The 13,899-nt window shown below is 57.7% G+C and overlaps 1 protein-coding gene across 2 annotated transcripts in view; it reads right to left on the bottom strand.

Annotated features, from left to right (window-relative positions):
• The window catches only part of MPPED1 (metallophosphoesterase domain containing 1), a 74,812-nt gene that overhangs the window by 15,427 nt on the left and 45,486 nt on the right, over window positions 1-13,899 (bottom strand). For both annotated transcript variants that reach the window (XM_032416176.1, XM_032416177.1), the window contains exon 4: window positions 10,317-10,542. In XM_032416176.1, the coding sequence (XP_032272067.1) occupies window positions 10,317-10,542 (226 nt within the window). The remainder of the gene's footprint in view (window positions 1-10,316; window positions 10,543-13,899) is intronic.

Raw genomic sequence — 13,899 nt, 5'->3', positions numbered from 1 at the left:
GTGTGTGTGTAGTTGCGTGCATGTGTGTGGTGTGTGTGTGTGTAGTTGTGTGCATGTGTGTGGTGTGTGTGTGTGTGCAGAGACAGCACAGCGTAGGGCCAGGAACCGTGAGGAATTTCTTCCCGACATCAAAATTCGTCGGCTGCGTGTGGCGTGTGGGGCTGACAACTGTCAGAATCCAGGGAGGAAGGAGAGGGGGTGTGAGCAGCAGCGTCACCCTTGGTGGTGGCCACGCCGGGTCCCTTGGGGACAGGCTGGGCTATGCCGGCTGGCTCCCGCCCTCCGGTCACTGTCACGGCCCGAGGGAGGTGGCAGGCTCAGGTGGGGTGTGCGGCCAGCCCCAGAGGCAGGCTGGCTCCGCGGCTTCCACTGAACCCAGGCCATTCCTGACCCGATCTGAGCTCAAGACGGGGGGGGGGCAATACCACCAAGGTCCCTGGTGCCCCAGCCCAGGGCTCTGCGTGCCCCCCTCATCTCGCCCACGCACAGCCCTGCGAGGGGAGAATCCGAGTCTGATTTCCCAGAAGCAGGACTCAGAGCTCAGGGAGAACACGCCAGTGCCAGGGCCAGGGACCCGGGGAGCCCCGTCTGGGCTCTGCAGCCCACAGCGGCCGCCCGAGGGACGGGGCCAGGGGCCGGCGGGAAGCAGTGGCCCGAGGCCGCCGCCGCCGGCCGCCCCAAAGCTGACCAAGTCCACCCACTTGGGCTGGACCCCTGCGCTGCTCTGCTAGGGCTGAGATCTCGGGCCAGGTCCTCGACCCAAGCCTCACCTTCCCTGTCCATAAAATGGGATGAAAACAATCCTGTCTGCCCCGATGCTCGGCAAGTTAAGCAGGACGATTCTGCAACAGCTCCCGGGGAGCTTGCGGACCCAGGGGGTCTCAGAGTCTCAGCTACAGAAGAGGAGGGAAAGCCCACCCCTCTGGCCTGAAGGAGGAAGAGGAAGGCCACAGCCTCGCACTGAAACCACCTAGAAACGCAAGAGGTACAGTGAGAGACACAGCTTTAGAGGCACAGGACTGGCAGCCTGTGACCCAGGGCACGTGGGTCTTCGTGGCCCTGAAGTAACCAGCAGGGAGCCTCAGGGGGTTAAGGGGAGGGAGCTGGGCCTGTGACCCACCCTCCGTAAAGCTGGGCCCCCAGAGGGCTTCTGGGGACAAGGGGAGAATGGGCCAGAAGAGGCCGCCACTGACCACAGGGAAGCAGGATGCTGCACCAGACGGAGGAAGATGCCCCTGACCTCCGGCCTCCGGGTGGGTCCGCGAAGCCCAAGAAATGGAAGCAAACCGTCCCCGGTTGTGTGCACCCCCAGGCCGGGGCGGGCACAGTCCTGTCTGAGGGGCTGCCCAGGACGGCCCCAGACAGAGCTGCGCAGAACGTGAGCGTCCAGTGCCCTGAACACCTTGGACAAGTATTGGAGGGAGACTGAAAAATAAACGTTTTCCGAACGAAGAAAAAGCTTTTCTTAAGAGAAAGAGCGAAGGATTCTGGGTGAGCGGCTGGAGTTGTGCCGAGCCAGGATTCCTGGTGGGGGGGGGGGGGGGAGAAGGGCCTGAAGCCGGGGGGCTGAATCGAGCAGGGCCGGCGTCCTGTGGCCCCAGCAGCCTCTGACCGCAGCCGGGCACAGCGGGTGCCGGGCTGCCACAGGACCCGGGCCTGGCCAGGGTCCCAGGACCTCGGCCACGTCCTGGCGAGAGCCTCTGAGGGGCTAGGAAGGAGCCAGGGTTTCACTCTATTCGCCTCTATTCTGTTTTCTCCAAAAGACCTATTTGATGAAGTTTTAAAAAGAAACCTTTTAGCATCTCTCTGTACCCAGTTCAGGGGGGGGGGGGGGGGGTGCCCTCCATCCTACCACCCAGGCCCAGCCCAGCCCTCAAGCACTGGGGCACCCTAAGCAAGTCCCTTCACTTCTTGGGTCCCAGGCTCCTCGGATGTCCAGTGGGGACGAGGGTCTAGAAGATTACAAGCGACGGGAGCATGGGGCCTCGGGGACAGCCGTGGGCACAGTTACTATGACGACTGTCCCATCGGCAAGCAGAGCCTGGCTCCCGAGGGTCCCAGCCTTAAAACTCCCAGGAGGCTCGGTGCCTGCCCCCACCCCACCCAGCAGGGCTGCCCTGTGCACACAGGGAAGGGAACGAAGGACATGGAAGGCTCAACCCCTGCCCATACCCCGTCCCCGGGGCGGCTCGGTGGGCAGCCCCTGGCTGTGCAGAACACCCTGATCTCGCCCCCCCCACCCCCGTTCTCAGCAATCCAGGCAGCGAGCTGCAGAGGGTTAGACGGTAAGTGGGACCACCATGTGCTGAACATTTCCTGTGTGCCAAGCAATTTACGCACACAACCCCCTGGAATCCTAAGAGCAGCCCTACAGGGGGGTTTTATCCCTCCTGTCATTTCACAGAAAGCCAAGATTCTGACCCAAGATCACCGGGCTGGGCCCCGCCCGCCAGCAGGAGTGTCAAGCGGGGCCTTGTCCGGCCCTGGCGTTTAAAGAGAGCTGGTCTCCGAGGCCCTGGGCTCCCTGCGAGAGGCGCAGGGCACCCCGCACTCCTGCCTGCGGGCAGCGCCAGGCCTCCAAGCTGAGCACCAGGATCCGCGCCCAGACGCCCGGCAATGGCCGGCAGCCTCTTCTCAAAGTTTAATGTCTCAGCAGGTTTATATTCCTTCTTTCAAAATACCAGAAGTAATTAGACCAGATGGACGAGCTGCATGCCAATTTCACTCCCTCCCGCACTCCTGTTTTGTTTTTTTTTTTTAAATCAAGGCCGTTTTCAGTTAAATGAGAACAAAAAAATGTATCCAAAACCCATAAACGAATACAGTATGTATACAGAATTTTTTTCCAACACTCAAGATTCTGTGACAGCTGAGCTCTTCCTCTTCCTCCGTGGCTGGTTCCCACCCCTTCCTCTAAGCTGCTCTGCCCAAGGCTCAGTGCCGAGTCTGCTCCTGAGGGGACCAGACGTGGCTTTCCTGTGACTAGAAAGTCACAGTGCCCTGGGGGCGGCGTCACAAACACACCGCCTCCCACGAGACTCGGGACCGGAGGCCCGCAGTGATGGAGCCTCTGCTGGTGTTGGGGAGGGCACGGGGTCCAGAGACGGGGGGGCAGGCCTTCAGCCTGGGGGTGAGGGGCAGCAGGGTAAGCAGGGAGGTGGCAGGGTCAGGCTCTGCTCTGGAGGGACCAGTACCGAGGAGGAGGAGGAGGAAGAGGAAGGACCCTGGAGGCGAGGAGCCTGGGGGAAGGCCCGGAGGAAGGTCCCAGAAAGACACAGGAACACCACACCAGACCAGGCCTGAATGTTAACTGAGTTCCCACAGCCTGGCATCTGTCACCTGTCCATCCATCCATCCATCCAACCATCCAAAAAACATCGATTCTGACGAGCCAGGCGCGGTCCTAGCGCTGGAGTGAAGACCACAAAAACAGAGTCAGGTTCCTGTTCTCGTGGAGCCTCCAACATTCTAGTAGGAAAAGAGGCACGACAGAAAGCTACTGCTAGAGTCATGAAGACCGCGTGGTCCTGGAGCTAAGTGGACCGAAGGAGGGGGAGAGGCCCAGACACGGAGCCCAGGCGCGAGGTGGAAGTGGCTAGTGCAGGGCGTGCCAGGAGGGACAGACTGTCTCCGCTCAGTGCTGGGCCAAGCAGGCATCCACGTGAAGACACCCAAGATGGGACCCCTCCTGCTCACCGTCGACACACTCACTGCTGGCGGGTCCAACCCCCACGCATAAAAGGCTAAATAGCAAACCTTCCAGAAGACAACATGGAAATATCTTCACAACTCCAGGGGATGGGAGATTTCTTAAACAGAACCCAAAAAGCACTTACCACAAAGAAAACCATGAATATGTTGGACTACCCCACATTAAGAACTTCTGGCCATCTGAAGTCACCACTGAGAGAGTCACAGAGGACGAAAAGCCACTTGTCACATTACAACAGACAAAGGGCTCCCATTCGGAATACACAAAGGATCTCTACCAACCAATAAGAAAAAGACAGACACCCGATTATTTCTATTAAATGGGCAAAAGACGTGAGCAGTTCACAAAAGAAGACACCAAGTGGCCGACAAAAGATGCTTGGCCTCCCTGGCCATCGAGGGAATGCAAACCACACTGGGAGGCCAGCAAGCAGAACGGACGTAATTTAAAAGCCCTACAACACCAAGCGCTGGCAAGGACGCAAGGCGAGGGACTGCTGGACGGGGAAAGAAATCGGCATAACCGCTTTGACAAACAGTTTAGAGGTTCCCCTAAAGAACCGCACAGCCCGTGACCCGCCCCCTCCATTCCTAGTGGGGGTGTGTGTGTGTGAGCGTGTCATGTGCGTCCGTTCAGGAGCATGGATCTCTGTACCCCAAGAGACGCGTTCGAGAATGTCCACAGCAGTAGTATTGATAACAGCCCCAAAGCCAGGGTGGCTGGGTTTACAGAAAATGGACGAATAAGTTGCGGTATATTCATACGATGAAATCCTACGTAGCGGTGAGAAAAGACCCAATTACACCTGCCCATGCTGACACGTGCAGGAAGAATCTTGAAAATATAATATTGAGTGTAAAAAGCGGATGCAATGCGCATCCTGTTCACTGTGACCTTCAGATAAACAACGAAGAATTTCTTAGGGTAAGTCCCAAAGATTGCACGGGACACACTCATACTACAGATTATTCTCTCTGCCTCACTGACTGCTGCAGGATGGGGTTGGTAAGGCACCCTGGCACGGGGCGGGGCAGGGGCACGGGGGCACGGCAAGGACTGTGGGGGACAGGCATGCAAGCATGGGGCCGGAGACTGCCCTGGGCCAAGGCTGGGTCAGCGCGGGGTGTCAGACGTTACGGACCCCCCAACCACCACCACCCTCATCCTGAGCTCCTGGACGGCGGAACAAGCCTGATCCACATCTGGGTCTCCAGAGCCCTGCAGGGGGCCAGGCACACAATGGCCTTGTGGCCTTTGGAACGCGTGGCCCAAGGAAAATTTGGAAGGATTCTCTCTCCCAAGCGGAGCATCTCCCGGTGGCACCACTTAGAAGAGAAGCCAATCGTGGTGACCACGAGTTTGTTTTGTTTTCCCTTCCTTGCTTATTCCAGACAGTCCTCCATGTCAAGGCCAGCCTGGTCACAATGTCCCCACCCCTAGTGTAGCACCGAGAGGACTCTCCCTGACCCCCCACCCACGCCCCCGAGAGCATGCCGGCGCATCCCTCTGCAGGGGAATCATCAGCGCAGGCAAAGGAACTGGGGCCCTCTAAGTGGGGAGGGGTTAGGAGGATACCAGGCCCAAACACAGTGGGTCTGTGCTTGCACACCCCTTGTGACAGGCAGCTCACCACTCAGTAAGGTCACATCACCTCTCTCCTGGGCTCCTGCCTGTGGGACGGTCTTCCCGCACTGATGAGAGCCTGCCTTTTGTCACTGTCTTCTGTGCCCCTGCTCTGCCGGCTAGGGTCACACTGAACAGGTCTCCCCCTCAACCTGGGTCAGCCCTGCCCACATGCTCCAGACACCATTGCTATTCAGACACTCATGGCTAGAGCTTTATTCAATCCCCGATCCCCCCACTGGTATAATTACACTTCTAAAGCTGGAGAGAACATCTCCTGTATTCTCCGTGTTAGTCAATGTGTGGAGAGCAAGGAAAAGAAAGGGAAACCCAAACATCTGAACTTAGTAATCATCACCACCATCTTGGCCAGGCTACCCTCCTAATGAGCCGCCATATCTCCAGGCGGTCGGTGCCAAGGGGCTGAGTCTCGGCAGACAGTTGGGGGGTGCACAACCCCTGCACCAGGCAGAATCAGCAGCAGGACCAGGAGGCGCTGCAGCCGTGAACACCTTCCCAGGGGCAGCGTCACCTGGGAACAGCACAGAGGAGCCTGGCGGGGCAGTGTCCCCTTGTGCATTTGGGACACTGAGGCTCGGAGACGCATGACTCAGCAGGTCAGACATGGAGTGAGAGTCAGAGCCTGGGGGCACCCCTGGTGTGTCTGGGTCCAGCGAGCACTAGACTGACAGCCTGCACATATGAGTGCTGTGTCCCTTTTGGACCTCAGCTGTGCTGTGCGGGCTCCCAACAGGTTGATGACACAGGGTGACAGGCAGAGGGAGCTGTGACTGAGAGCTGAGCATCGGCCTCCAGAATGCCCACGGCCCTGCCAGCCTCCTGGCCCTTGCCTGAGCTGTTCCCTCTGCCTGTCACACCTTTCCCCAGCCCCCCAACCTGCATAGCTGCTTGTGTCCCCTCAGCCCCAGCCCCTCTCCCAGGAGAAGCCTTCCCTGACCCCAGCTCCCAGCCCCTCTCCCAGGGGAAGCCTTCCCTGACCCCAGCTCCCAGCCCCTCTCCCAGGGGAAGCCTTCCCTGACCCCAGCTCCCAGCCCCTCTCCTCCTGGCCCTTATGGAATCAAGGATTTGGCGGCTGATGTGTCTCCCACGAGGACATAAACCCTGTGAAGGCCGAAGCTGCACCTGTCTGGTTCACAGCATGTCCCCAGGGCCTAGATCAGTGTGTGGCATTCAATACAGTCTTGACAAATGAACGAAGCAATTAACAGGAGACCACGAGAACACTGACCGGATCCACTGGCCTCAATATCCTCACGGAGCCAGTAAGACCCAGGTGCATCAGAAGGTTTTTTGGAGAACAAAGGAACCCATACAGAGCCCATTGTTCTGGGCCCGGAACTGAGTACATGTTCATACAAGGACACTGACTTCTATGCTGGAGCAGGAAGAGCCCAGACTAGGAGTCCAGACAACGAGTCATTATGTGGCCCTGGGCAAGCCACAGCCCACCTGCGCCTCTACTTGCCCTTCTGTGAAATGGGATAGAGTCCTGGCCCAGCCTTGAGGGTTGCTGAGGTATCAGCTAGAGTAGAGCTAACCTCATCCCGGCCTCCACCCCAGGAGTTCCCAGTAATAGTAATTACAACCAACCTCCAGGGCCTTGCTCTGGGCCAGGCCTTCATCTGGATGGGCCCACACAGACTTCACAACTGCCTATAATGTGGTAGTATCATTTCCTCACTCCACAGAGGGACCAAAGAGGCTAAGGCACTTGCCCGACGTCACACAGCTACATATTCATAGTGTCCCAATTTGAACATCCCTTCCCTTACCAACCAACCGCTGGGCCATGGTTGTTGCTGTGACACCCACCACCTGCTCCCAGCCCCAGATGGGGCCCAAGGGAAACCAGGGCAGCTGCTGAAACACCAGCCCATGGCCTGCATTGGGAGCATAGACAAGGTACCACTCAGCCCTCGGCATCGACGGCTGCCCAAACAGCATCCAGAAGATTCTGGGGGAGCCTGGCACAGAGTGGGACTCAGAAATATGGCTCCTCTCCTGCCCCCTCCACTTGCGGAAACTGCAGTTCAAATCCCCCCTCCGACAGGGAGCCCTCCTGGATCTCACCAAGGCCTCCTGGGGTCCCTTCTCTGGCCTGAGCCTCTCAGTCCCGCACTCAGTACTGGGCTCCACATGGCATCAGGCAGTGGGTGTGCACCCAGCCAGCCAGGATGACAGGTAAGGGGGTCAAGGAGAAAGCAGTAAGGCCCCAGGAAAATTCTGGAACTAAAGGGTCTAGAACTATCCAGGCTGGAAACCCCAAAAGCCAAAGGCAGTAGCCACTGGCGGCCCAAGCACAGGGCAGCTGGACCTCACTCAGGCCTCGGGAGCACCAGCACTTGGCCTCTAGCTGGCAGAGGGGACAACAGGGCTGGCCCAACACCCTGGCCCTCCACGCACCCATGAGCCTGAGAGCAGACTGTCAAAGGGGTTGCTCAGCCCCCAGCCATAGGGGTGCATACAGCTGCTCTGGGGGAAGGGGGTGGACACTGAGTGACACCTGCCAGTCCCCATCCCCTGCTTGTCCTGCAGCCCACATACTGGGTTGTGGACAAGGCGGTGTTGGAAGGCTGGTCTCTGCAGCAAATAACAGCAATGGGGTCTCCGTTCATGAAGAGCTTATTGGTACAGGCACCAGGCCCAGCTCGACCCTCCTGACACCTTCACGACCACCCTCTGCAGGACGTGCACTGTCACTTCCATTCTGCAGGGAAGGAAACTGGGGCACAGAGAGGTTAAGTGACTTACCCAGGGTCACACAGCTCATTAAAGTTGAGGCCAAGATTTGAGCCCAAGCAGTTTGGTTCCAAAACCACACTAACTCCTATAGAATAGAATATTTTTTTAAAGGGTTGTGTATGTATGTGGACATGCAGGGGTAAGGGGGTGTTCAAAATACTGGGCAAGGAGCTGCAGTCCAGGCTGCCTGGTCTGGTACCTGAAGGCCTCCCCCTCGACCCTCCTGACTTCCCTCTTGCACCTCATGCTGCAGTCCTTGCAGCATGTTCAGCCAGACTCCTTCTCCAAATCTGGGCTCCAGTGGCCTGCCAGGCAGATTCAACCGTCTCCTCTCCACTCCTGTCCTTGGCACTGAGCTCATCATGTCCTCAAGTGCCCCAGTGGTCCTTGATCATCAAGACCCCAGGGAGATCATCAAGACCCCAGACACGATGAGGACCAGAGAGATGGCAGCAGGTACCTCCTGTGGCTCAGGGACAATGGGACAGCCCACATCTTCCTTCTGCCCCATGAGGAGGCCTTGGCAAGATGGAACCAGGTCCTAAACCCACCAGCAGCCTCTGGCCACCAGGTGTCACCACAGGGCATCCACCAGGCAGCCCAGGTTCTCCCAGACACACTGTGTTGGTAACATCTCTCCCCCAAAGTCCCTGCACCCATACAGTCCCCATGTGCCCCCAAATCATCCCTCAGCCTCCCTGCATGTACTGCTCTGATGGTGCAGCTTCAGGCCGTTACCCCTCCATAGCTGTGAATGCCCTTCTCCTCCTCCACAGCTCAGGTCACCTCACCTCCTCCAAGGAGACTTCTGGAATCACGCCACACTTTCAAGGACATGTGACCTCTCCCCACTGTGTATGGTACCCTCCTCACCCTGCCAGCACTTGGCACCCTGTGGCTATTGCCAGCTCTAAGTCCGCTAAGGGCCACTTGGCCTGTCCACCTACAGAATGGGGACAATAAATCAGTCTGCTCAGGGCTGAGTAAGAATTAGAAACAATGCTTATGGAGACTTTAGCACAGGGACCGGCTTACTGAATTTGCTCAGGAATGATTTGCTACCCACCACCATCACCATCACAACTACCACCATAATCACCATCATTATCACCACCTCCACCATCACCACCATCACCATCACAACTACCACCATCACCATCTCCACCATCATCACCATCACCATCATCATCATCACCACCTCCACCACCATCTCCACCATCATCATCATCACCATCTCCACCATCATCACCACCATCATCACCATCACAACCATCATCATCACCACCATCATCACCATCACCATCATAATCATCACCGTCATCTTAGTATATGTGCTGAAGTGCGCACATTCATCACCATCATCTTAATTAATCATCATCACCATCATCACCATCATCATCACCATCATCACCATCAACATCATCACCATCATCGCCATCATCATCATCACCATCACCACCATCAACATCATCACTTTCACCATCATCATCATCATCATCACCACTACAATGGCCATCACAACCATCATCCCCATCATCATCCCCATCATCATCACCAGAGCTCTGATGGACACACTGACCATCACACAGAAGAGTCATGACTCTTTCTCACCGTGATCCCCACTGAGCCAGGGATGAGGCCTGATTATTCTGTGCACCCAACAGAGAGTAAGAGCTTGATATGTACTCATGATTGAAACAACCGCCATCCCCGACACAGTAAACCAGGTCTTCGGCCTTCCATGAAAATTACAACTGCCTTTCCTCAGCCTGGCTGATCACTCGTCACCCCTCACCCACGCATCTCTGGTGTGTGTCAGGGGACATGGGCAATGGGGAGATTCCTAGCATACACAGTAATGGTTGAAAGCAGGGGTTCTGGAACCAGAGTGCCTGGGTTTAATCCCAGCTTTGCCCCTTCCTAGCTGCATGACATTTGACAAGATCCTCAAGCTCTCTGTGCCTCAGTTTGCTCACTTGGAAACTGGGGATAATAACAGTAGCCGTCTGTATGTGAGACAAACAGCACAGAGGACACAGCTGATAGAACTACTTGCCAGTTAGATATGGGGGCCTGCCGGGGGCCACACAGGGGTGCGGGAAGAGCTGAGATCTGGAGCTCCCCAGTGCTTCTCCCAGCCCCACTTCCCTCTGCGCCTTCAGCCCCAGCTCCCCCAGCACCCAGCCCGAGGTCAGGAAGGCACCCAGGACGCACTCACCACGGCGAGCCGTAGATCCGGAAGCCCCGCACAGTGACCTCCGAGTCCTGCAGGTAGATACAGTTGGTCAGCAGGGACTGCACGTTCTCATAGTTCTCCGGCTTCAGCTTCGACACAGACGGAAAGTAGTAAAAGTCTTGCTTGATGAGGTCCGCCATGAACTCCTGGTCGAAGGTCAGCTCATGGTTGCCGGCAATCACGATCTTGTACTCGTAGGGCAGGCTACCTGCAGGGGTGGACAGAGACACGCAGGACACCGCTGTTGGCCTGCTGAGAGCCACCCCCCAGCCAGGGGAGGGCGGCGGGCGACAGGCACCGGGATCCCCGGCGGAGCAGCCCCCGCTGCTTGCTCCCCCACCCATGCCCTCGGATCAGAGGCAGCGGCAGGAGGCCCATCCTCCTCCCTGCAGCCTGCCTGCTCCGGTGGCAGCTAGGTGACAGGCCACCAGACCCAGGCCAGCAGGAGGGCCCCTGGCCTCATCCTCAGGACTTACCCGCCTCGGGTTCCTCTGTCTGAGCCACTTTTCCCCTGAAAGGAGACCCCACCCCGGACCTCCAGGCCTGGCCCCCCAGCCTCACTGTCCCAGGCCACTCACCCCGCGGGGGACTGACTCGGGAGCCTCCACGCTCCAGCAGGAAGCGCAAGTTCCTTGCAGAGCCCGTGTGAAACCTCTGGAGACCCCACGCTTTGGGGAAGGGCCTACCCTGACTGTCCAAGCCAAATGCAATCCAAACAAAGCTGTCTACGCAGACCATACGCTGAACCGGTAACAGGTCCTTCCAGCTTGGCTCTGTGCAGAGCCCCGGGCCGTTCTTCCACACCTTCCTTCCTTCCCTTTCTTCCTCTGGGGCCCCACCTTGCAGATGCCCTGAGCAGGTGTGGGTGCTGTCTCCCACCTGACACGGCTGTGGGCCGCCCCCCCACTACCACAGCCCCTCGGACCCAGTAAACCACCACCCCCACCCTTGGCCCCCACTGCCCCCCAGAAACCAGCCTGACCCCAGACTCGGGTCTCTGCCTCCCCATCGCCCACCTGCCTCAGTTGCCGGGCTCCCTGGGCCTAGAGAAAAAGTCATGACAGTACCTGTGGGCCCCGATTTGGATGAAAATGTAATGTTGAAGCTGAGCCAACCCGGAGGCCCCAGTCCTTCTCCTGGCCCCTCCAGCCTTCTGTCTGGGGGGGCCCCTGGGTGACATGTCGGGGAACCCTCCCAAGGGGCCTCAACCTCCCGGCTCCTGGCAAACGGAGAAGGAAGAGCAAGAGGCCGCCTGGCTGCTGGAGATCCACCCCTCACAGCGCTTCTTCTCTGACCCCGGGTGGCCATGACCCCCACAGGAGCACACACAGCCGCAGTGCTCAGTTTGGGAGCCCGCTGGCTTCAGTTCCAATCCCAGCTCTGTCACCTCTCAAATGAGCAAGTCACTCAACCTCTCTGAGCCTCAGTTTCCCCTGACCACGGAGGGTGTGCCTGGGGAATGCCCCTTCCTGGGAGCTAAGGACCTCCCTGCCCCCACCCCCTCCCAGGAAGAGCAGGGCTTTCGTGAAACTCTGTATCCTCTGCCCTGTGAGTGTTCTGTCAGGAACCCAATTCCAGAAATGCCCCAACTTCTAAGGACCGTTTGCCTCACTGAGAACTGACGCCCACAATATCGGATCGGATGGGACAGACGTGTGGTCAGACTCGGCTCCTGATGGGCGATCTAGGAAGAAGTGTGCTTTTCCCAGCCCCGTGTGAGCTCCGGGAAGGGGCAGGGCGAGCCTGGTGGCAAACAATCAATCATGAGAATGATAAACAATAATACAACAATGTTTCGGGCACTGTAACTACAACTATTGTATTCTAATGGCAAGGGAACAGAAGAGTCCAGAACGTAGTTAGAATCTTCTTTCTTCACACCCCACCCCCACCCCCGAGACCAGGACCTACACATCCTGTCTGGTCTTGAGCTCTGTGGCCATGGCAAGCGGCTGCCTGAGGGCCACCTGAGTCCCAGCCCGGCCACGGAGGGGGGAAGGGAGCAAGACAGAAGTTTGTCCAAAAACTGGCAGAAAACCATAATCTTGCTCATCGCTGCCTCTCCCGCTGCCCCAGAGTCCTTCACAAGTTTGAAAAAAGAGGGTTTTCTCCTCCTTGGCGTTTATCAACTCTGGGAGCCCCGACACAATGACAGTCTCTATGGCCTGGGTCCCAGACCCAGCTCTGCCACTCACCAGCTGTGTGCCTCAGTTTCCCCCCCTATAAAGCAGGAAGAAGAACACCCACCCCTCCAAACCGCTCTGGGGTTTCAGAAGACACTGAACAGAGACAAGCAGCACTTGGTATTCACAGTGTCAGCTTCCCCGGGCCCCCGTTTGCAGGCCAGACCTGCCCAGAGGCACATTTCGTTTGGCATAACTTTTCTATTTGAATCTGGTTGCCAACATAAAAAACGCAAAAAAGTCCCAATAAAATGCCATTCTTTGTTTTCTAAAAATCGATCAATTAATTTTAAAATTTCATGCTCCTGGCCCAGTCAAGTGCTGAGTATCTGTGCCTCCCTTAGACCGGAAGCCAGTGTCCGTCTGCCCCAGTCCCCAGCTGTCCCTACTACACACACCCAGCCCACGTCACTCATTTTGAGGAACTGCTCACTCTTGGCAGGCCCCTGCCCCTCGGTGCTGCCAGTCAGGTAGGGGGGGCTCTCCAGGCCTTCTGCCTCCCCACCGTGCCCACCCTCCTACTTCCATCACAGCCCACCCTTCTGGGCCCGGCTGAGGGGTGCAGAGTAACTGTTCGCTCCCCAAGCCGAGCCGGAGAGCTGCAGGGGCACAGGACCAGATGTGTTTGCTTCGCTCGTCCCATTCCCAGCAGGTCCCAGCAGAAATCTGGCAAATGAAGCCGCCGAAAGCATCACAGGGTGACATGGAGCAGAGAACCCCTCAGTGGCCCTGCTCCAGCTGCCGGCAGGGAGGGAGGAGGTTTGCGGGGGCCTGAGCATCTGGGGGAGGGTCGTGGAGGACACCCCAGAGAAGACCACCATCTCCTGGACCCCATCGTGGGGCCAGCCACCCTGGGTAAAGGCTGACCCCTCCAATCCCCAAGGAACTTTCCAAGATATGCTCTGTAGCTGAGGAAAATGAGGCTTTCGGGTCAGGAACCTGTCCAGGTCCCACAGCGGTGAGCAGGGGAGGGGCAACTGGACATGGGTCCAGCTGATCCCACATCTCTGGGTCAGCGACTCCGACTCCTTCAAGGTCGCCAGGCCACGGAGTCAGCCGGGGACTCTCGCTGAGCCCCTTCCCGCATGGCAATCGGAGGATGAGGGGTGGCCTCTGCGCACAGCCTTCCAGCTCTGACTCTGTGTTTCGACTTCACGTCTCCCATCCATCCCACTCTGAGCACCGCCCCGGCTGGGGGAGCCCTGCTAATGTATTTATGTCCTGTCTCTGACTGGGGGTGTTACTTAAACTAATTAGCAAACGACTCCAACTATACAGTTTCATTTATTTCTGTAGCTCGGGACTACCGCGGACTGGGGAGTGAGCACGGAGCTGTCAGCTCTCCCCTGTTCCTCCCCCCTCCCCGGAGGAGGGAACTGAGA

This window comes from Phoca vitulina, unplaced genomic scaffold (genome assembly GCF_004348235.1).
Source record: "Phoca vitulina isolate PV1807 unplaced genomic scaffold, GSC_HSeal_1.0 scaffold19, whole genome shotgun sequence".
NCBI lineage: Eukaryota > Metazoa > Chordata > Mammalia > Carnivora > Phocidae > Phoca > Phoca vitulina.
The sequence above is the reverse complement of the archived record's forward strand: the minus strand, read 5'-3'. Positions and strand labels throughout refer to the sequence as shown.